This window comes from Physeter macrocephalus, chromosome 20 (genome assembly GCF_002837175.3).
Source record: "Physeter macrocephalus isolate SW-GA chromosome 20, ASM283717v5, whole genome shotgun sequence".
Classification (NCBI taxonomy): domain Eukaryota; kingdom Metazoa; phylum Chordata; class Mammalia; order Artiodactyla; family Physeteridae; genus Physeter; species Physeter macrocephalus.
The window spans coordinates 106322642-106346467 of NC_041233.1; the positions used below are offsets into that span (position 1 = coordinate 106322642).

Below are 23826 nucleotides of genomic sequence, written 5' to 3' on the forward strand. Positions count from 1 at the left end.
TATATATTTACAGGGAACACCCCAGTACTGAGAATACAGGGAGCCACTTTCAAGATGCTGAAGATGTTACTGTAACCATCCATTTATTCCCAAGTCGTTTTCCCCCTAGTATGGATGTGTTTTATTTTGATTTCTGTCCAATACATTTATCATCTATAAACGTAGATTTGAAAACCCACACTCACAGAGGCAGCTTATCTTAGGAGGTCTTTAGCTTACCCCCTTATCTTCATCAGCCCTCCCCTACCCAAAACTGTGCAAATAAATATGAAATCCACGCACAAATAGTTTTCTAGGCAAGAACACCTTTAAGATTCGTCCCCTAAGGTCTCACTTCCAGGTGAATTGCTGCTTTTAATCCTTTCCCATACAGAAATTCTGGAACCCACATTCACACTCACTCATAGCTTGTCTCTACCCAAACTAATTTAAAAAATATTAAAAAATGACATGACAAGAATTCTTGATTATTCTGAAAACCTGCCATCAAATTCAGTCAAGTTCTTTCTTTACAAAAGAGATGTGTGCATGTACCCAGAGCCCAGAGTCTTGCAATTTGATGGTGACTGCCCTTGTTTCCATTTTCTCCAGTTCCCATTTTTCATTTAACGAATCTTTTTACAGTGGTTTCTTTGAGCATTTCTGCCCGATCCTTTGGTGCCACTACTTGATTCTTTTCTGGTCTGTCTGGGTATGTTTTCATCTTCAAATATCTTAATCTTATAGTATTCCTTTGGCTCAGGAAAGGTGTAACCAACAAGCAAGAGACTGGATGCTGGTCACCCTCTGATGATGGCGGAACTGGGAGTTTTGAGAATGACAGCTTTGGTGTGTTCTTACCAATACCAAGCCCCTCAGTCTGTTACAGTCTCAGAACTGTAGCCTGTGGAGGAAAATGATGGTGCAGTGTCTTCTTCGGTGAAATCCAAACCCTCTTCCAGGGAATAATCTGGCTTACCCTTCAGGGAGTCAAATGGCATCTGGGGACTCTTTCAAGCTGCTTGCGTTTTCTCCAAAATCCAGTCCACATACTCGACCACGTTGGTGTAAACACCTGGCCGCTCCCTTTGGCCGCAGCCTTCGCCCCAGCTCGTGATGCCTACCAAATGCCAGACCTCGTTGTGCTTACAAGACAGGGGGCCCCCCGAATCTCCCTACGACAAATGGAGAAAAGAAAAGGCACGCAGATCAGTTCAGACACTTCTCATCTTAAGTACATTTTCATCAGAGTGATTTCACCTAGAATTCTGTCTTGGCCCTTTAATAAACTTCAAAGAACTGGATTTCTTGTTTTTCCCTCAGTCTATCAGATTTCAGGGTTAGGAAAACAAATCCACTCTGTTCCCCACTCATTGGCAGAAGACTGCTTTAAAAATGCATTAAACATTCTAATGTGAGTATATTCAATTGGCTGAGAACACTGTTACCTTGCAGGCATCCTTCCCTCCTTCTTTGTAGCCTGCACAGACCATCTTATTAGTTATTTTATGCCCTCTGTATCCTGCCTGGCATTCTTCATTTGTCACCAAGGGTACCTGGGCTTTCAGGAGAGTATTTAGTATTTTGTCTGAAAAAAATTTTTAGTTTGTTAGTGGAACAACCACATATATAAAATATATATACAAATTTAAATATAAGTATATGTATTTAAAATCAAAACCATACCTATCTAAAAATCTAGAAGGAAAAAAATACTACGTTTACTTCATAGACCTTTTATAATTACAGAGTATAGAGAAGATGTTATTCTCACTATTGTGAGTACCATTTTGTTAATGTTATTAAGTCCAAAATTAATTATGGCTCTAACTGGAATTACTTCCCAGAGAAAATAATTGGATAACAGGCTAAGACATTTACTGAAAAGTGCTAGGTTTCGAATTAAACTGCATTAAAAATAATGTCTTTAGGGCTTCCCTGATGGCGCAGTGGTTGAGAATCCGTCTGCCGAAGCAGGGGACACGGGTTCGTGCCCCGGTCCGGGAAGATCCCACATGCCGCGGAGCGGCTGGGCCCTTGAGCCATGGCCCCTGAGCCTGCGCGTCTGGAGCCTGTGCTCCGCAACGGGAGAGGCCACAACAGTGAGGGGCCCATGTACCGAATAAAAATAATAATAATGTCTTTAAAGAGATTGTCATATTTAAAATTTCCAGTCAAACAGACGAGGTGTCATCATCACTTGAGTGATTTTTGTCTTTCCATCTTTATTAATATGCTTTCTGCAGTTGAATAATGTTATTATTTTACTCTCATTTTAGCTGTATGAATTGATATAGTGGAAAAGCTTATGACTAAATTGTGTTCTGTATCTTGAGCTGGAGCACACAGAGAAACATCATTTCTTACGTCTTAATCTTTGGTACCCCCATCCAGTCACCCAGCACTCAGTATATGTCACATTTCTATCTCCTTTGGAAGGTAGGCAGATGGGTCGTTGAGAATCTAAATTTTAAAAATCACAGTTTAATTATCAGAAACAAAATAGATCTTCTTTCCCAGGAAAAACTTCCTTCATGTTCTATTATTTAGTGTGTTCCCTATTTATTATATTCCTTTTTTTTGCCTCCTTGTCATACATTTTCATCCCTCGTGTTCAGCGTTATCTGTCACACATCCCAGGATGAGGGAACGAGAAAGACAAGCCACAGCCCTCTCCACTAACTCCGTCGCTCTCGCGAGGTCTGTGACCCTGTAGAAATTGCTTCATCATTCTGACCCACAATCATTTCTTCCTTAAAAAGCAGATAAAAATCATGTTTAATATTCCAGTATATTATGAAGTTATGTCATTCTGTGCATCTGAAGAAGCCTGGGGACAATTACCATTTCACCCACACCCCAAAATAAGATGCAGTCGTCAGGAAAGCACATCAGTCTTAGACTAGCTTGGCATCCCCCTCCCCCTTTCATGATAATAACACATGGAGAGATTGCCAGGCTCTGGCCATGAATCTGGGAGTGTGAAACGTCATCTCCATGTAATCACTGTAGACAACTTTCTGTTTAAAATTTTCCATACCTGTGTAATTCATTGTCATTTCCAGTTTCAACAAGGCAATATCATATCCACTTTCTGCCATTTCATATTGATCATGAATTATTATTTCTTGAACCCCAAAGAAAGATGTATCCTCTTTTATTTCTGCTTGGTTTAAAATGCCACTATAGACACGCAAAGCTTTAGGTGACTCTACCCTAAGGAGTAAGCAATCGAGGAAAAGAAAATTCCTTTACCGAATAATTCCCGAGCATTTGAGGTACAGTGCTATTTAACTGACTGTTACTAACTAGGTAATATTTTCTGCCAACGGTGGGCTTTTAAGTGGAAAGAAGTGATTTTATGCTAAGATTTTTCAGTCACATAGTCCTCCTGTATGGAATGTCCTGGGCTATCATTTGCCTTATATTAAACACACAAAAATCAATGAATACTTTTTCTGCCTGTCAACACACACACACACACACACACACACACACACACACACACACACACACACACACACACACACAGTTCTGGGTTTTAGTTTCATTGCTGGGTTCGTTGGCTGTGACCCTGAGAAATTCTCTTGGACTTTCTGGTACTCCATTTTCCTGTATGTAAAGGGTAAAAGAGACTATTGACCTCAAATGAATCTTTGAGTAATAATATGAGTAAGTTGCATACTGATAAAATAAACCTACTAACAAAAACACAAAACTGTGTCTGGAAACAACCCAGAAGATACTGAGGTGCAAAGAGGAAGTTTGGCCAACTAAAATTCCCTGGGTTACATATACTCTGAATGCTCTCCCGATGGAGCTGTTAAGTTTACCAGTATTGAAATTGACTTAAGTAGGGAATCCAATTTGATGATGTATAATAAACTCTTCCTTATGGGTCTAGAAACACAGTGGGAGAGAAAGAGAGAGAGATGGAGGGAGAATGAGAGAGGAGAGAGAGAGAGAAAGAAGCAGAGGAAGAAGAGGAAGGAAGGGGGAGGAGGACGACAAGGGAGGAGGAGGGGGGGGCAGGGAGGGGGGAAGAAGAGGGGGAATAAATGGGAAATTAGATTCAGGGAGCAGGAAATTCCCTTCGAGGTTAGTTCTGGACCCAATGCCCAGCCAGTGCACAGAAAATGATATGCTGTTAATAGGAAATAACCAGAACTCCCCTGGGGATGTGTATACATTTAACTGGAAAAGTGGAATATTATGAAGTCAAACAGCCATGTTCCTGCACCTGTTCTGATGCTGGTAGATCATGAGTGGCTCTTCCTTTTTGCTTTTTATCATTAAGACAGAAAATTAATTTAGCAAATAGGATAATTTACATCTTTAAAATTGTACTAAAATACTAGGGATAGATTTAATATATGTGTGAGTATGGTGAACGAGTAAAAACAGCAGTGGTACTGACTCGCTGAAACAATGAGCAGCTGTTAATATCCACTGGTTTCCGATGATGGAGCCTCCACACAGGTGTCTCTGGGTGGGTGATGTGATGTGCAAAGTTATCTGCCATGGCCACTCTCCAAGAACAGACTTGGTTCCTCCAACAATTCTGGGCTTGATTTTCGTTGTACACGCTACAACAGAAGGATTGCAGTGAGTTGGGTCCTAAATCGTCATTTTCCAACAGTAGTTACGTTCCTTCAGGCACACAGGGAAAGAAACCTTCCCTGGATTCAATAATTTACCATGACCTTGACTTGAAGACACTTTAGAATCAAGTTGGCAGAGCACAACATGTACATAAAAACTGAATGATGAGTCACCTTATAATCGCATGCCCCCAAGTAATGCCTCATCTGGGGCGGCAAGTCAGTCTTACCCTCCATCAAATGCTAACCTCAGTGGTTCTCTTAAAGCAATGGTTGTCAAGTGTGGCCCCCGACCAATGGCACCCCTGAGAATTTGTTAGAAATGCAAATTCGTGAGCACCGCCTCAGACCTGGTGAATCAGAAACTCTGACGGTGGGCCCTAGTCGTCTGAGTTTTAATCAGCCTCACTAACATTTAAGAACTACTGTTACAACGAAAAGTTCGGCACCTTCCACTCAGTTTGTGGCCTTTGTCCAGTTCCTCCCCATCCCCTTCCATCCCAGCTGCCCTTTGGTCCCAGTCGCTCCTGCTCCACCACATCCAAACCTGGCTGCTCTTCTGTTTGTGAACTGCTTCTGCCCTTAGGTCTTGTTGACAGACTGGGGGTTTCTGCTCAACCTTTGATGTTTCCAAGGACTTTGATTCAAACTCGCCCTTCTGTTTTCTTTCTTGTCTTAGAAAATTAATAGATCAGTAACTAAAATATATTAAAAACAACTAAATAAAGACCTTATTAAGGTGAGTTATAGGTCTTGGTGTTTGTTCTATTTGGTTTCTCAGTTCAAAAAAATGCTTTAAATATTTGTTTTTAGCCTTACATTTTGTGTTAAGAGATGTTTCTTTGAATGGCAATTGCTCTGTATCTTCACAAAGTTAAGTTATAGTGTAGGCAAATCACAGTACAAGATATGATAAACATCTCCGTAGATATTCCCTCTCATATTAGGGTATTATTCCATCTAATATAAAGCAGCAAAACCTAATTATCTAGTTTCACTTATTTCAGAAGATGCACTAAAAAGACCTAAGATTTTATTTTCCTTTATCTTATATTTTCTGCTTTAGCTGTCAATCTACACCTGATTTATTCTGTAACCTCTAGAGACCAGAGTCCCTAGATTCATTAGAAAAGAGCAGGAAGGAGGGTAGAGAATGAATTCTGAAATTAAAGGTATAAGTGCTGGTTCCCATTTTTTAAACTATGTCAACATCACTAACAGCAAAATTTGCTGCATCCTTTCTATTGCTTGGTAGAACCAAGACAACAGAATGATTGTAAATACTCCTTCTTGTCTGAGATAAATTTATTGTAAGAAAAACAGAGAATATATGAGATACAACTCAATTTACTGTCTTTTTAAAGAAGCTAGAGCCATCCAGATTCCCATCAGAGCCCCTCTAAGCCCTAGAAAGGCAGAATTTCCCAGCTAGGATGCTAGCATTGGACACAGTATACAGTAATATTGTATGTTCTATTATACAAAACAAGTTCTCAGAAGTTAAGGATTTATTCACCTCTCAGTAGAGCCAATATTTCTGACACAGAAGATTTTCATACTTTGAAATCTACGACAAAGCATAATTATCACTTCCATTTCACTCATTAAGTCTCAGTTGCAACTTAATTTATACTGCATTATAATATTGGGCAGTAAGCAATAAAAGTCTAAAAACATGTATGTATGTAAGTCAATGAACATTAAAGTCATAATAGGTTATTACAATAATTTAGAGAGGAATGTGTGTATTAGGCTCTTTCCTGTTTCATCCCTTACACAGTGTTGTTTGCCTACAAACCATCTTTTGTTTCTATGCTCAGAAATTGGCCACTGGAATGGAAGCACTGCTGATCTGATGTGTATTATAATTTTTATGTTATTATAGGTCTTGTTTAATATAGACAGTCTTTTTATTTCCACCCTACTATACTCATTGTTACAAATTAATAAGGTTTTACTGTAACTTTTGCTAATATTCATAAATATGCAGAACACTTGCAGGAAATCTAAAGGCCCTGGAGAAGGAGCCACTTGAGTATTTCTTGCACAGATACATAATTTTCCAAACATATGATGACAATTTATATTTCAATTAAAGATCAAGTAATAGCCAATAGAAAGAAAATGACTAATCTGATTAACCAAGATGCTGGTTGATATTTCTATTATAAAGGATAATAAGAAAGATTATTGACCTTGATAACAACAATCAAACATAAAAATTTTGGCTGAGCCTGAGTCTCACCAGGAAATACTGGTTATATAAATGTATCAAATTATAACACATACTCAGTTAATGCCAGGCAGCACAGAGTTTAGTCAAAGCCCAATATTTACCTTTAAAACAGGTCAGCCTGAGTGATAGCAGTGAAAATAACAGAAAATTACATCTAAGTTCATTACTTTACTAATTTTCTCCCCTCTGTAGCTACTACTGACTCTCTTAGTCATGACATACTCAGTATACAGGGGATGTATTTTTTCAAGTGACATTAAACTCACCATTATCCATTTTACATAACCTTAATGTATATCCAGAGATGTTTCCTCTCCCATGAAGTATTTTAGTTGGAGATCCATTTGCAGAAAGTTTTAAGTAGCATTTACCCCTGCAGGTTGGAAACAAAATGGTATAAACATAATTCCTCCCTTCAGCTAGATGGGGCAGGAGCATCTGCGGAACTCATCATATGTCTTACTTCCCTCCGTTGCAAGATTCTTGAGATGGAGAATAGGTAAAAAATTGACAGCGGATGCTGTTGGTACATGTTTTCTGGCAGGCTTCGTGCCCGTCCACGTCAACAATGTCCAGTTCTTCTCCCAAGAAATCAGTGTCACGGTAGAATGAAGAATGGCAGAACACTAGACAGCAAAGCACGTATCAGATATGAGACGTGAAACCCTAGCACACATTTGTTGATTCTCAGTCAGAAGGAAGAGGTTTCATTGTTTACCTGGGACACTGTGCCGGCAGTTTTGTAGACTAAAACCAGAAAGAGCTTTGTTCTTTCTAATGCGTGCGCTTGGCAACCCACTTGTAGACGTTTTAAGTAGACACAGATTTCTAACAGTAAAAAAGGGAAATATAGAGATATCATGTAAAACATACCAAAGAAGAAGACATTTTCACAGCACATATGGAAGTCAGCTCCTGTTGGCATTTAATACGGAAGTTGTTCCCATTTTGAAAGTACCATTCATAAATCACTGACTCAGACTCCATGATCCATAGGTTGTAGACAAATTTACCAAACTGCCTCTAAATTTTCTAAGCTTGCTTTATTCAACATCACTGTTCCTAGTACCTTCCTTTTTTATTTCCTTTCTCTCAACTCTCCTAGACTATCTCAACGATTCAAGAATTTTCATGCTACCTACAAATCTGCTACCCAGAGTTGCTGTAGGCGTAGACAGGGATAAGCAAAATCCGCCACAGACTCCACACCCAGGCAGCATCTTTCTGGGAGGAAGTAACTTTTCCTAATTAGCACAAAATCACAGTCTGGAGCTGTGCTGTCCAACAGAATTTTCTGCAATGATGTAAATATTCCATGTCTATGCCAGCCAATACAATAGCCACTAGCCAGCCATATGCTGCATCCTTGAAATGTGGCTAATACAGCTGAGGAAATGGATATTTAGTTTTATTTAATATTCATTAGCGCAAATTTAAGAAGCCAGGTCTTGGCTTGTAGCACCCATGTTCCTCTCTCACCTTGTAATGAGGATTAAATGTGTTGCTCCTCTTATAGGTATTGATTGGGAATTTTGTAAAAGGAGTAAAAAAGAAAAAGAGCAGTGATTAAGACAAAATAACACATTACAAAGGCATCTTTCTAAGTTCTGAAGTTTATAATGCCTCAAGGCTCAATCTTTGACCTCCTCTCTTTCTCTGACTGCATTCAATTTTTTGGTGACCTCACCAGTTTCACTGGCATTAATTACCAGCTGTATCCTGGTGACACCTAACACAGATCTAGGGCATAAACCTCCCTTGTTAAATCCCAGACTTCCCTTTCTAACCACCAATTCAATATTTCTCTCCGGATGGCTACCAGGCACCTCTTGCCTCTTGAAATCATCTCTGTAAGAAATCTTCCCCCATCTCTTCATTGGCATTGCCATCCTTCCAATTTTGTTAGGCCAAAAATCTTGGAGCTATCATTGACTCTTTACTTCACAGCTGGCATTCAATCCATCAGCAAATCTTACTGGCTCTACATTGACAATATATCCCAATCTAATCACTTCTCTTTTACTTCCACTCTGGTCCAAGTAGTGCAGGGTTTTTAATCTATTGAGTTGACTAATGGTATCCCCGCATTTAGAACCATGTTGAGAAAATGAAAGTAACATATATTCTCATGTGACAAACCTAGCATTATACTTCCGGAATTATATCCTCACTCGATAAAAAACCAGTCTTGCTTGATAAACAGGAACTCAAGGGCTTACTTGGGCTGGATGGCTCTGGGGGACACTCTCCCCAACAATGAACAGCAATGTCAAGCAAATAACAAGGGCTCTGACAATTCAGATTAAGATAATACATACAATCTAGATTTTTAAGCAAATAATCTTAAGATTTCTTCTTCTTTTTTTTAGTGAATTTTGTTAATGAGGGGCAGCAACCCCAGCAAACATCTCTTTGATGATCATAGCAATTTCCTGTGCTTTATTATGGTTTCCAATGTTAATACCCATCAGTAGGGAAGCAGGGTCTAAATTCTCAAATCTCCCTCCACCATTACCCACGCTTCTGTTGATGAAGGCCATCGTTCCACCCCTCTCCACTTTGGGTTTGACAAGTCACTGATATTTCCAATTCTTTCTGCTCCAGATTCAATTATTTTAACCAGGCACTGAACTAAGATGCCTCCGAATGACCATCCTTATTTTCTTCATTCCTTTCAGAACTAGCAACTCTCTGAAGGCAGAGACCTCCCTAACATAAAGAAAAGCAAGAGTCCTGGGTAACACCAGATTTGCAGTCAATAGGTGGGAAATGGAAAGAAAGAGGAACTAGGAATTCTTCTTTGCAACTTTTATGTATCCTTGACAGACATTTAGATAAAATTTGTAGTTGCTCAGAGTTTTTAATGGTGGCTTTTGATCAACTGTTTGAAAAGGTAACACATGACACAATCCTAACTCCTTACCTTTCAGATATTGTTGGCCATTCTTGAGAAAAGAAGGTGAAAAACAAACAACTGGGATGGTGAGTACAAATGCTGCGACAGACGAAAGCATCTGGAGCCATGACACTGTCAATGTTACTGTCTGCAAACATCGTTCTAGGGAAAATGTCCCTAATACAAGCTGTGCAACAGAAGAAACCACATTTAGAAAGTCAGTTCACCAGTAGCATCGGTAAAGGTAAAATCCCACTCATGGTATTTTAAATTCCATATAAAAAGTTTGTTGGGGGATGAGGGGGTGATGAATAGGCAGAACACAGAGGAATTTTAAGGCAGTGAAAGATACTCTGAATGATACTCTAATGATGGAAACATGCCATTACATATTTGTTCAAACCCATAGAATGTACAACTCCGAGAGTGAATCGTAATGTAGACTATGGACTTTGGGTGACTATACGTGTGTCAGTGTAGGTTCGTCAGTTGTAACCAATGTACTATCCGGCGAGGGTCGTTGGTAATAGGGGACGCTGTGCATGTGTCTGGGCAGGGGGTATATGGGAAATCTCTATCCCTTCCCCTCAATTTTGCTGCGAACCTAAAATTGCACTAAAGAAACAAGGTCTTAGTAATTTTTAAAAGTTAGTTTATCCCAAGATCTTTTACATTTTTTAAAATTAGGATAACGGAAGTGATTGTTTTAAGCTTTAAATTCACATATAAGCTTTAATCATAATAGAACATAATGAATTTTTTCTCATGAAGAAAATGAAAGATCATTGGGTCCACTTCATCCGTAAGCACAGATTGGTATCCTAAGTTATGTCCATCGTACACATAATCAGCACCTACTATTTAATGGCTAAACCACCTCATTAAGAAAATGATAGTTACCCAGATTAGAAAGCGCACAGGGCTTCAGCGAAAATCCAGACGCCGCGCCACGGAGCTTTGTTATGCTGGTTGGCGTGCCCGTGTGGGTGTGCTTCAACAGACACACGTTACTAAATGAAGACCGAAAGGGACAAACAGTTTATCCCTCCAAATGCAGATAAGGAGAAACATAAGATAATAAGAAACTCACATTTAGAGATGGCCTGGGCATGATAGCTAAAGAATTGCTCTGAAAGGTATTGATTTGAGAGACTAGACAGCTGGTTTTGAGTCCCAGCTCTACCAAGGTCCTGTGAGTTTTGTCAACTTTATTTTTTCATCAGTAAAATGACAGCTTTAGATGGGTGGTGACATGAAGAGTAGAGGTGTAGGAATTGATGACTTCTCAAGCTCTTCTCAATTTTAGCATTTTCACTTTTTTATAATACGTAGCAACTCACAATTTCCTGGCTTGCTGTTCATGCTGCATTGACTCTTAGACGTAAAATATGTAAAAAGATGTAGTTTGAGCTGAGCTAAAGAAAAGCCATGAAAACTTAATTATTAATTTGAGGGTTTCATTCTTTGTTATCATTGCTTTTCTTCAAACAAATCTTTGACGCTTTATTTCCACTCATCTCCTTTTTGTGAATGTGTAGAGCAGAATGTTAAAATCCAAATACCAGTCATTTGAACTTTTCTTTCATTGTTGGATTTCAGATAAGTGTAGTTTCCTATATGAATCCAGAACATCTCAAATATTTCTAAATAAAAAAATTAATGATATTTTTCCCTAAAAATATTTTATAAGAGAAAAGAGGTTAATCAATTACAGATCAGATCCTTTTACATTCTTTTTTTTAGATGTTGGGGGTAGGAGTTTATTAGTTAATTTATTTATCTTTGCTGTGTTGCGTCTTCGTTTCTGTGTGAGGGCTTTCTCTAGCTGTGGCAAGCGGGGGCCACTCTTCATTGCAGTGCGCGGGCCTCTCACTATCACGGCCTCTCTTGTTGCGGAGCACAGGCTCCGTAGTTGTGGCTCACGGGCCTAGTTGCTCCATGGCATGTGGGATCCTCTCAGACCAGGGCTCTAACCCGTGTCCCCTGCATTAGCAAGCAGATTCTCAACCACTGCGCCACCAGGGAAGCCCCCTTTTATATTCTTACACAGGAGGTTTATACCTGGAATATTTCTAAATCCAGTGGGGGGCAAGTTTTAAAATACTTCACATGGGTTTCAGTTACTTTATCTCAGGTGGGGAACTGTTATTTGGAAGGATATCTGAGTAGCTTTTTCATTTTGATTCTATAGATTCATACTGTAGCATCCTTTAGGCTGAGAATGGAATGGTCAGACCACTGTAATTGTTTCAGAATTTCCACTTTAAAAATGTAGCGCTCTTCAAATTAGCTAGGAGATGTATTAAACATTTTTTTAAAGTGTCATTGAAAGACAGACTCTGTACTACAAAATGAAATGCATCCAAGTTGGACTTTAAATGAATTTTCCATCAAGAAAACTGGGAGTACTTATTATAGAATTGTCTTGTAGGGGTCAAAAATAAATTTTTAACCCCTACAAGTTGAAGAAAAAAAAAAAAGATCCCATTTTGTTTCTATCTAAGGTCCTTGGGCTCAGTCCACAGCTCACTCACCGATACTTTACGCTTGGAAAGTGCTCTGTGGCAAATGTAAAAAAGTGACAGTGCATGTCATTCGTACACCTCTCTTGGCATTCCTGAGCACTCTTGGTAATAGAGCTGTTATGGTTCAGGCCCTTCATATGTAGGTCCACATAAATATCTTTGTTGCAAGCTGGAAATAAAATCAGAAAATATGGTTATCTTCCAGTCTCTGGGGTCATCTGATAATTCTATTTTAGCAACCGTCCCTCCAGACTTGCTCTTTCAGTTCTTTCCCTGACTTTTCCTCAGAAGGCCTCTAGTTTTATTTTAATCTGCTCAACTCCTACTCTCACATGGAAACAGTAAAGGAATGTCAGTGTCCTTTTTACACTGCAGCAATATTAGACTTGTACATTTCTGCTTCAGCTTTATGAACTGGCATCTCTTGTCTCCTTAACTCCACTGATGGACTGATTCACTAATTAACCTATTCAAGTATATGAAATATCTCACCATTAAGACAAGGGTCATCTTAACCTTTATGGTTGCTTCCTTTGATTTGAATTAATATATTTAATAAGGACTTTCGTATAAAACTTTAAGCTGGGAAGGAGAAAGAAAATAAATGAATGATGAACTGATGTAGTTAGATACGTCCTATGAGATAAATTTTAATGAACTATAAGGGGGTAGGGGGGACATGCATGTATGCTAGTTTTTACTCTACGAGGAAAGAACTTCATTAGGAGACCTTGTTTCCATATAGCAGGGTTTTGTTTCATAGCCACAAAACCATACCTGATGTAACTGCACGTACACATCACAATAACTAGTATATATCAATTCTAGCAAGACATCTTACCACTTATTTGGTCTGAGCATTGCTTGGAAGAATATCCGGAAATTGCTCCCGTCATATTGACCATTGGCAGTGTTTCTGCAACACTGTCTTTCAGGATGCAAGTAAACCTGTTTTTTAAAAAAATAACATTACTGGGTAAAAATCTATGTTTTACAATAATGGGTTTTAAAAGTCAGCACACAGAGAGTCAAAGAGAAGGAAACAAACTTCTCTATCTCATGCCAAAACAAATATATTCTTAGCAAGACTGTGAGTTTGTTTTCCATTCCAACATCCCGACATTGAAAAGATCACATGTAATGCTCCTTCCTAACTGGAAACAGGAGTGGGTGAACTATGGCCTGTTGGTTAAATGCAGCTCTCTGCCTGTTTCTGTACAGTTAATGAGCTAAGAAGGGTTTCTATACTTTTTAATGATTACATTTTAAATCATTGTGTAAGTATTTATATAATATCCTTGATTTTGCCTCTGGACCCACAAAGCCTGAAATATTTACCCTCTGCCTGTTAAGAAGAAGTTTGCCGATCTCTGTTGTAGATTCTAGAATAGTAAATTTTATAAGTTCAGAGCACTATGTAAATACTATGAATGCAGTAATAATGCACAAAGATGTTAATAACTTCATTCTGCAGTAAAGCTTTATTATTAAATTTTCAAGCTCAATATGGAAACAAAAATGGTGGATGGAATGTCCTCAAATTTTTAAGAATATGACTATAGAGACAAAATCACCAGATGCTATTTGCAAATCTTAATAAGATTCTGGTTAATTGTTATAAATTATACTTGGGGACAATTGAGATGATATAAAGGGATTCTTATTAATTTTTAATGTTTTTTGTGTAAGATAATGTATGTTGAAATATTTAGGGGTGAAGTGTTATGATGGTTTCAAATTATTTCAAATGGTTAGACATCTACACATACATAATACGGAAGACAAAAATGGCAAAAAGTCTTGGGGGCGATAGGAAATCATTGTGCTATTCTTTCAAATTACCTTTATAAATAATGAATTTTTTTCTAATAAAGTAATTGAGGGAAAAGTACCAGTTTAAATCATATCAAATATCAATAATCAATTGAAAAGCAAAGAACAAAATGATTAATTGGCATTAAAGCAGAAAGAAATCAGAGAGAAAGTATCATTAATATTGAGACCACAAGAAACCACACTGAGGGGCATGTCTGTTCCTCCTGACCTGCCTAAACACTACCCTTTTTTCTGTGGTATTTAATATTTCAATGGAAGGAAAATACATTTTCCAATTGTTAACATTAAATTTTATAAAATGGTAGATGGCAATTTATTGTTGGTAATTGTCTGTCTCTCCGTCTGCTGTATAAAATCTATTTCCTCTATGTAGAAAAGCAAACATTTACCACTTGGTAGGATCTTCAGATGATGATTCAGCCATAAAAGTGAAGAGCAAACACCTTGGATGGTGGGTGCAGACTATTTGGCAGTGCTTGGCATTTGGTGTGAAAACAACAGTAATATCTCCTCCTTTAAAGTAGGCATCTTGGAACAGCTTGGTCACACACTCTGTGTTATAATACATGACATGTGTTATTTGGGATTTTAGTGAGCACATACCCAATCAGATAATAATCGCACAAAGGCAAGTGAAGGTAGGGCTACTTAACAGGAAATATGCCTGAACATGGAAATCAGGGCAATAAAACCTTTTAGTTTATTGGATAAGCAGCCCCAGATAGAAAAGAAAATCACTAAATGGCACGTGTGTCTCAATGGAGTGGTGCTTCTGAATGATTGTCTTGGAAACGTGGGTGCTTTGTGAGCAATTGATTCGTTTCTCAGATCTTCACTGGCAAAAATGCTCACAGGTCTAGAATGACCTCTGCTTTTCCCTTTCCCCAGTGCTGCTCCGTGTCTAAACTCCATGTTCATATGAAACAAAGGCTCCACACTGATCACCTTCGGGTAGCATCCGATGGCCCTGGATGTGATAACGTACTACATCACCTCACTATATTAAATGGATCAGGTTTTTTTGTTTGTTTTGTGTGTGTGTGTGTTTTGTTCTTGTTGCTGTTGTTTTTGTGTGTTAGTTTCTGCTTTATAACAAAGTGAATCAGCTATACATATACATATATCCCCGTATCCCCTCCCTCTTGCGTCTCCCTCCCACCCTCCCTATCCCACCCCTCTAGGTGGTCACAAAGCACCGAGCTGATCTCCCTGTGCTATGTGGCTGCTTCCCACTAGCTATCTATTTTACGTTTGGTAGTGTATATATGTCCATGCCACTCTCTCATTTTGTCCCAGCTTACCCATCCCCCTCCCCGTGTCCTCAAGTCCATTCCCTAGTAGGTCTGCGTCTTTATTCCCATCCTGGCCCTAGGTTCTTCATAACCTTTTTTTTTTTAGATTCCATATATATGTGTTAGCGTATGGTATTTGTTTTTCTCTTTCTGACTTACTTCACTCTGTATGACAGGCTCTAGGTCCACCCACCTCACTACAAATAACTCAATTTCGTTTCTTTTTACGGCTGAGTAATATTCCATTGTATATATGTGCCACATCTTCTTTATCCATTCATCCATCCACACTTTATCCATCCATTCGTGGACACTTCAGTTGCTTCCATGTCTTGGCTATTGTAAATAGAACTGCAATGAACATTGTGGTACATGACTCTTTTTGAATGATGGTTTTCTCAGGGTATATGCCCAGTAGTGGGATTGCTAGGTCATATGATAGTTCTATTTTTAGGTTTTTTTTTTTTTCTTTTTGCAGTACGCGGGCCTCTCTCTGTTATGGCCTCTCCTGTTGCAGAGCACAGGCTCCGGACGCGCAGGCTCAGCGGCCATGGCTCACGGGCCCAGCCGCTCTGGGTATGTGGGATCTTCCCAGACCGGGGCACGAACCCGTGTCTCCTGCATCAGCAGGCAGACTCTCAACCACTGCGCCACTAGGGAAGCCTTATTTTTAGTTTTTTAAGGAACCTCCATACTGTTCTCCATAGTGGCTGTATCAATTTATATTCCCACCAACAGTGCTCCACACCCTCTCCAGCATTTATTGTTTGTAGAATTTTTGATGATGGCCATTCTGACTGGAGTGAGGTGATACCTCATTGTAGTTTTGATTTGCATTTCTCTAATGATTAGTGATGTTGAGCATCCTTTCATGTGTTTGTTGGCACTCTGTATATCTTCTTTGGAGAAATGTCTATTTAGGTCTTCTGCCCACTTTTGGATTGGGCTGTTTGTTTTTTTGATATTGAGCTGCATGAGCGGCCTGTAAATTTTGGAGATTAATCCTTTGTCAGTTGCTTCATTTGCAAATATTTTCTCCCATTCTAAGGGTTGTCTTTTGGTCTTGTTTATGGTTTCCTTTGCTGTGCAAAAGGTTTTAAGTTTCATTAGGTCCCATTTGTTTATTTTTGTTTTTATTTCCTAAATGGACTAGTTTAATTGACCTACAATACTATGTTAGTTCCTGTCGCACAACATAATGATTGGATATTTCTGTACATTTCAAAGTAATCATCATGACAAGTCTAGTTACTATCTGTCACCATACAAAGATATTACATAGTTATTGACTTTATTCCCCACACTGTACATTTCATACCTGTGACTCATTTACTTTGCAACTGGAAGTTTGCATCTCTTATCTCCCTCACCTGTTTCTCTCCTCCCCCTATCCCCCTCCCCTCTGGCAACCACCTGTTTATTCTGTTTTTCTATGACTGTTTCTGTTTCGTTATGATTGTTCATTTGTTTTGTTTTTTAAGAACTAATATGGTCTTGTGGATCAATTATACTTCAAAAACAAACAAATTCATTTAGAAAGAGATCAGATTTGTGGTTACCAGAGGCAGACATTGGAGAAAAGGGGAATTGGATGAAGAAAGTCAAAAGGTACAGACTTCAAGTTATAAGATAAATAAGTACTAGGGACATAATGTACAACATAAGTATAATTACCACTGCTGTACATTACATATGAAAGTTGTTAAGGGAGGAAATCCTAAGAGTTTGCATCATAAGAAAACATTTTTTTCAATTTCTTTAATGTATCTCTATGAGATGATGGACGTTCACGAAACTTATTATGGTCATCATTTCACAATGTGTGTAAGTCAAATCATCATGCTGTACACTTTAAACCTATACAGTGCTGTATGTCTACTATACCTTAATAAAACTGGAAGAAAAATAAAAACCAAACAAATAAATAAATAGGCAGGAACACGAACTTCAGACTCTTGGAAAAATTATTGAATCCCCTTCCACTGAAACCATAAGTAAGTTAAAAATACAAACAAAGCTAAATTGCATAAAATTAAAATTTTCTTCTGTTTCTGGAAAGAGATATTGAATATTCCAGATTGTGGAGTTTTTAGGTCATTATTACTTAGTCACTGAATAAAAGTGTTGTAGTTTTTAATTTTGGTATATCTTTATTGACTAATACTACAATATAACCCTTAGTTTTCTTAATATAAAAACAAATATATAAATATATATAACAAAAAATATTTGGACAGAGTAAAATATCACTTAAATTTATTGTAGCAAAAATAAAATAAATAAAAAATAACTAATTTCTATTGTAGTAATAACCAACATACCAATAAATATGTGGGAAAGTATATAGGTAAAAAACAGTAGAAATTATCACTAAGGCTTCTAGGATTATACAGTCCATGGACTTAAATGGGGGCAAATTTCATCTTTATTTTCCCTAGCTTCTAACTAAAATATGGCATATCTTTCCATTATTAATGTAAGAAGAAACTGCATTAGGGTTCACAGTATCTGTGCCTTTGTCATAATAAAAATCGCAGATTTAAAAACACTATAGTTGCAGATATCTCAAAATATCATTATCACTCATTACTAGTTTGATGGTAATTACTCTGCAGTTTTAGACCCACCACTAAATCTTATTACATAAAGTATTAATAAGAAGCACATCTATTTCTATATACATTTTTTTTTTACAGTTTAACTAACTATATTTAAATATAGTTTATTTGTTTGGTAATCCTATCTATTTTCACTTCATTTCTTTAAAACATTATTCTGAGGATGGAGTCCAGTTCACTAAACTGCCAAGGGATACATGGGAGAAGAGAGTCAAGGACCCTGCCACAGCTCTCCTCAAAAATCCACCCCATGTGCCTTCTATGTTACCCATCTATAACCTTTGTATATAACATGATTTTCTCCAAAATTGGCAGCTCCCTGAGGATAACCTGCGGTTGAACAGAATCTTCTTCCTCTCTCCAGGCTCTGTGTTGCTTCTGAGGAAGCTGTACGGCAGCCTCCATTAATGGAGGGTCTATGCGCACCTCAAAATAGTCCCATTGACCAAGGAAATCCCACCTCTTAGTGCAAAGCAAGCATGCTATATTAAAATGTTACTTTTAAGAAGCTTATTACTTATTTGGTAAATTAAACAGATTTTACATGTTTAATATAGGTGCTGTATTTCTTAAAATATACCACCTACTAATTGGATCATTTAAATTGACAAGGCAGATTGATTTTCAAAATCCAAACACAGCTTCTTAGTGCCAGTAAAAACTGCTTAATCTGTTTTTGGTGAACTAGAAAGTGCCTGTTTTTGTATATTGACTTTGTATTCCAGAATTCTTGCTCATATAATTTATTGGCTCAACTAATTTATGTTTTGGTTATTTTGGATTTTTTGAGGGACACAATCATATCATCCATGAACAATGAGAGTTTCTTTCTCGTCCTTTACCTTTTACTTCTTTTCTTTTCTTATTGCAGTGACTAGGCCAGTATAATGTTTAAGGTTAGTAATGGTGAGTATTCTTGTCTTACTATCAATTCCTAGGAAAAACTTTCAGTATTTCACTATTATTAGCTTTCGTGAAGATTTTTGGTTTAGACTTTTGTCTATTTGTTTCTTTAAAGATATCCTTTAACAGAAGAGGGAAGTTCCCTTTTACTTCAAGTTTGCTAAGAATTTTTATTGTAAGTGGAATTTTATCATATATTTTTTCTGCATGTATTTTAAATTATTATTTTTTATTGTAGTAACATATATGTCTCCAGAACTTTTTCATCTTCCCCAACTGGAAGTCTGTATCCATTAAACACTGCCTATCCCTCCTCCCCTCCAACCCTGGCAACCACCATTCTACTTTCTCTCTCTATGAAATTGACTACTCTATATAACTTACATAAGTAAAATCATACAGTATTTGTTGTTTTGTGACTGGCTTATTTCATTTAGCATGATATCCTCAAAGTTCATCCATTTTGTGGTATGTGTCAAAATTTCCTTCCTTTTTAAGCCTGAATAATATTTCATTATTAATGTGTGCATACCACATTTTGTTTATTCGTTTGTTGATGGATACTTGGGTTGCTTCCACTGTTTGGCTATTGTGAATAATGCTGCTAGGAATATATCTTTTTGAGACTCTGCTTTCATTTCTTTTGGGTGTATACCCAGAAGTGGTTCATCCATTGATTTTTGAACACTAAACTAATTTTTCATTCCTGGAATAAACCCAAACTTGTCACAATGTAATCATCCTTTTGGGGTTTCTTTTAACATACTGCTGGGTGACGTTTGGTAATTTTTTTTGTTTCTGATAATTGCATCTACATTCACAAGGAAAAAAGGCCTGTGATTTGTCAAAATGTCATAATATCCCTGTCTCAATGTCCTTGTCATGTTTTGGTATCAAGATCACACTGGCCTTACAAAATGCTTTGGAGACTGTGACTAAGTTAAGCTTCCCTAATATATCTTTGGTTTTCAATTAATTAATTTCTGCTGTTTTTCTCTTCTTTCTAGTTTTTTTGCATTTAATTTGCTATCCTCTTTCCATTGTCTTAAACTGGATTCTTACATCATTAATTTTTACAGTTTCCCTATTCTAATATATGCATGTAAGTGTACACACTTGATTTCAGCACCAATTTAGTTATGTCCCAAAGTTTTAACTTTTTTTTTTTTTTTTTTTTTTTGCGGTACGCGGGCCTCTCACCGCTGCAGCCTCCCCCGTCGCGGAGCACAGGCTCCGGACGCGCAGGGCCAGCGGCCATGGCTCACGGGCCCAGCCGTTCCGCGGCACGCGGGACCCTCCCGGACCGGGGCACGAACCCGTGTCCCCTGCATCGGCAGGCGGGCTCCCAACCACTTCGCCACCGGGGAAGCCCAGTCCCAAAGTTTTGATAAGCCATATTTTCATTATTTTTCAATTCAATATATTTTCTAATTTCCATTGTGATCTCTTCTTTGACCGATATTTATTTAAAAGGGTATTATTTAATTTTGAAACATTTGTGATTTTCCAGTTGTCTTTTCTTGCATTTTATCTCAATTCTATTGTGATTGGATAACATGTTCTGTAGAGTTTTAATCCTTTAAAATTTGTTGAGACTTGCTTTAGGGCCTTTTATGTGGTCAATTTTTGTAAATGTTCCATACGCATATGTAAAGAATGTATATATGTAGAGATGCAGTTGTTGGGTCCAATGTTCAAACTATGTCCATTGAGTTACTACTGACCTATCAATTAAATAACAATACTATTTCATAATGATGACAATGAAGGAATATAGTAACCTGGATAAGAATCTTGTCACAAAGAAAAATGAAATTATGAACTGTAGTGAAATTTGTTTTATTTTAAATCTCTTTACCTAGATTTACCATTTTCCACATATGCCAGAAAAAAAGTTTACTGTGCATTAAATGCTAGCAACAGTAGCAGAAATTAAATGTAATATATGTAAGGTTTTTTTTAAAAGGAATGCTTAAACTTTCATTTTAAATAAAGAATAAATATAAGGGCTAAAAATACTTGAACTGATATGTCCATCTGAATATTGGTTAAGTAATTTATAAACAAATTAAGTGGACATGATTTAGAGTGGAGAATTCACAGCAGTGATTAAATTATTGAAATGCATAAACTATGTAGGAATATTTGCATTTTGGGACATTTTGGGGGACATTTTTCAGTCCAAAATTGCCTCTCTGTGTGTGTGTGTGTGTGTGTGTGTGTGTGTGTGTGTGTGTGTGTGTGTGTTGCGTTGAACTGACTGCTTTATGGAAAATTGACTAATCAGTGAGGGAAGTCAAGATTTCTGCTTTTTTTTTTTTTTTTTTTTTTTGTGGTATGCGGGCCTCCCTCTGCTGCGGCCTCTCCCGTTGCGGAGCACAGGCTCCGGACGCGCAGGCGCATCGGCCATGGCTCACGGGCCCAGCCGCCCCGCGGCACGTGGGATCCTCCCAGACCGGGGCGCGAACCCGGTTCCCCTGCATCGGCAGGCGGACGCGCAACCACTGCGCCACCAAGGAAGCCCAAGATTTCTGCTTTTTAATATTGGTCTTAAATATCATTTAAATGTGTGATATAGATTTAGACATAAACATAGTATAGATATAGATATGGACATAGATTCTTACTATCATGAACAATTCCTTTACCTCAGTTTCCTTCCCTGCTTTGAAAAACCCTGAAGGCTTAAGCAGAAAATAAATAAAAAGACTTTATTTCCTTCCCTGGAGTAGATGGCATGGAATTCTCCCACATCTATGGGGACAACAGTGTGATTTTCCTCTCTGGGCTTATACCCTTCTGTTTTCTCATCCACAAGTCAGGGAACCAAGCTATTCCCAGTCCATACTAAAGATAAAACTCTACTTACCACCAGAAACTGAGGCAAATAAAATGAAATGTACCATTTGATATAATAAAGTCATCCTACAAAAAGAAAAATGTACATGTGTTAGAACACAAAATGTGAATTTATAATTAATTTACTGATATCAGAGTTTACAAGAAATATGGAGGGAGAGGAGTAGTTAATTCAGTAGTGTTCACAGAGCTCCTATCGTAAGCTGAATTTTATCTTTCCCCAACCCTAGAGTGTTCCTCAGCATGGTCGTATGTGCAGTGGTCAACACGTTCATGGTTGGGAAGGACCAAGGGCTAAAAGGGAAGGATCCTCTCACTTTCCTCCCTTCCCTCCCTCTCCTCCGCTTCCAGCGCACTATTAATCAGACATTTCTCACTGCCATCATCTGACCCTCTCCCCATCCCAATTTTTCCATTTCTTTCTTTTCTTTCAATTCATTTCCTTTCTTTCCATCTTTGAAGTTTCTTTTCTAAATCTATCAAAGAAGCTATAAATGATTTTTTACTAACAAAATTTTCTAATTTAAAAATTATGTTACAAATCTCTTCCTAGGTTGTCTTGGTCACTCATACATGTACTTATCCCCACAAAGCCCTGAACTGACAGCTCTATGAAAATCCTGCTATGAGACGAGTCAAGTCTTCTGATTTGTTCATATTGCTCTTGAAAATCTTTTTAATTTGTAAAATACTTGCTATTGAATACAAACTATTACTCTTCTTCCGTTCTGCATCTCCTCCCACATTGCTTATGGTTATTAACTAAAAACCTCCAAAATGTTAAATCAGGCACATTTTAAAAATCAATCATTGTCTATTGTAAAAAAATTTTAAAACCCCATGGTACAATAGAAAAAGGCACTTCAAGGAATAATTGCTTGAGCGAAATCTCAAATAATAATTTTTGAAATCATACCTGAAACTCCTTGTTTGCTGCAATTCTTAATAAGAATGTCTTCCTTTTTCCAAAATGGTTTTCATTCTCCTCTAAATGAGTTTTTGCAGGTAATGTTCACTTAACTTTAATATTTACTTTTACTGGTTCCCAGTGTGATGTAACATCGTCTCTTTGTACAGCATTCCTGTGAAAGTCCTTAAAATCTTTGCATATCAAACACGTACCTTGGTAGAGGTGCTTGCTTTTTCAATACATTAATTTTTTTCTCCCTCATTTTACTATGCATTCAAACAAGTGACATACAGAGAAGCTTAGAGAACTTGAATTTGCCCATGTGCCTTAGCACTTGGTCAAACTCACAATTAGGATGCCTGCTGGCCAAAGCTGCACTTAACCACACTTTCAAATAGCAACTGTTAATCATTAATTCCAGGCTAACTTGAGTCTCACCATTTAAAAAGAAAACAAGGGAAGTCTGATGGACTTGCTGATGCTCAGAGTAGCAGAGAAATGAAACTTCGCTGTTCGGGGGTCACAGAGTGTGTAGAAAGTAAGGGACCGATTGTAGATACCCTGCTCTTCTGCAATCACAGTTTCCATTTATATAGTGTTACCTCCTCAGAGGCCTGGGAAGGTAGGATTTGTTCTAATGAGCCCAGATCTTTTTTATCCCACTTGCAAACACTGAATGCCTTTAGACTTTAAATTTCTTTTAAAAAATGGAACAATATGTGACTTTCATAGCTTTCTTTTTTTAAATTTTTTATTTTTGGGTGCGTTGGTTCTTCACACGGGCTTCTGTAGTTGCGGTGAGCGGGGGCTACTCTTTGTTGCGGTGCGCGTGCTTCTCATTGAGTTGGCTTCTCTTGTTGCAGACCACGAGCTCTAGGTGTGTGGGCTTCAGTAGTTGTAGCACACGGACTCAGTAGTTGCCGCATGCGGGCCCTAGAGTGTGTGGGCTTCAGTAGTTACGGCCTGTGAGCTCAGTAGTTGTGGCACACGGGCTTAGTTGCTCCGCGGCATGTGGGATCTTTCCGGACCAGGGAATCGAACCCATGTCCCCTGCATTCGCAGGCAGGTTCTTAAACACTGTGCCACCAGGGAAGTCCACATAACTTTCTTTAGATCTCAGTGCACTAAGACACCAATGGAGAGCTAAGAAGTGACTGTCTAGCTGTTGAGT

At 38.0% G+C, this 23826-nt stretch overlaps 1 protein-coding gene across 1 annotated transcript; it reads right to left on the minus strand.

Annotated features, from left to right (window-relative positions):
• Positions 1-334: 334 nt before the first annotated feature.
• On the minus strand, positions 335-22956 carry LOC102991372 (coagulation factor XI). The gene is made up of 15 exons (XM_007126458.1): positions 22662-22956; positions 21756-21811; positions 14463-14625; positions 13079-13185; positions 12247-12406; positions 10613-10722; positions 9740-9899; positions 7535-7644; positions 7280-7442; positions 7083-7189; positions 4397-4565; positions 3020-3195; positions 2347-2442; positions 1428-1567; positions 335-1154 (listed from the first exon to the last, which is right to left on the minus strand). The coding sequence occupies exons 2-15, from the start codon at positions 21808-21810 to the stop codon at positions 993-995; spliced, it is 1878 nt and encodes a 625-aa protein (XP_007126520.1). The 5' UTR covers position 21811; positions 22662-22956; the 3' UTR covers positions 335-992.
• Between the last annotated feature and the right edge of the window lie 870 nt (positions 22957-23826).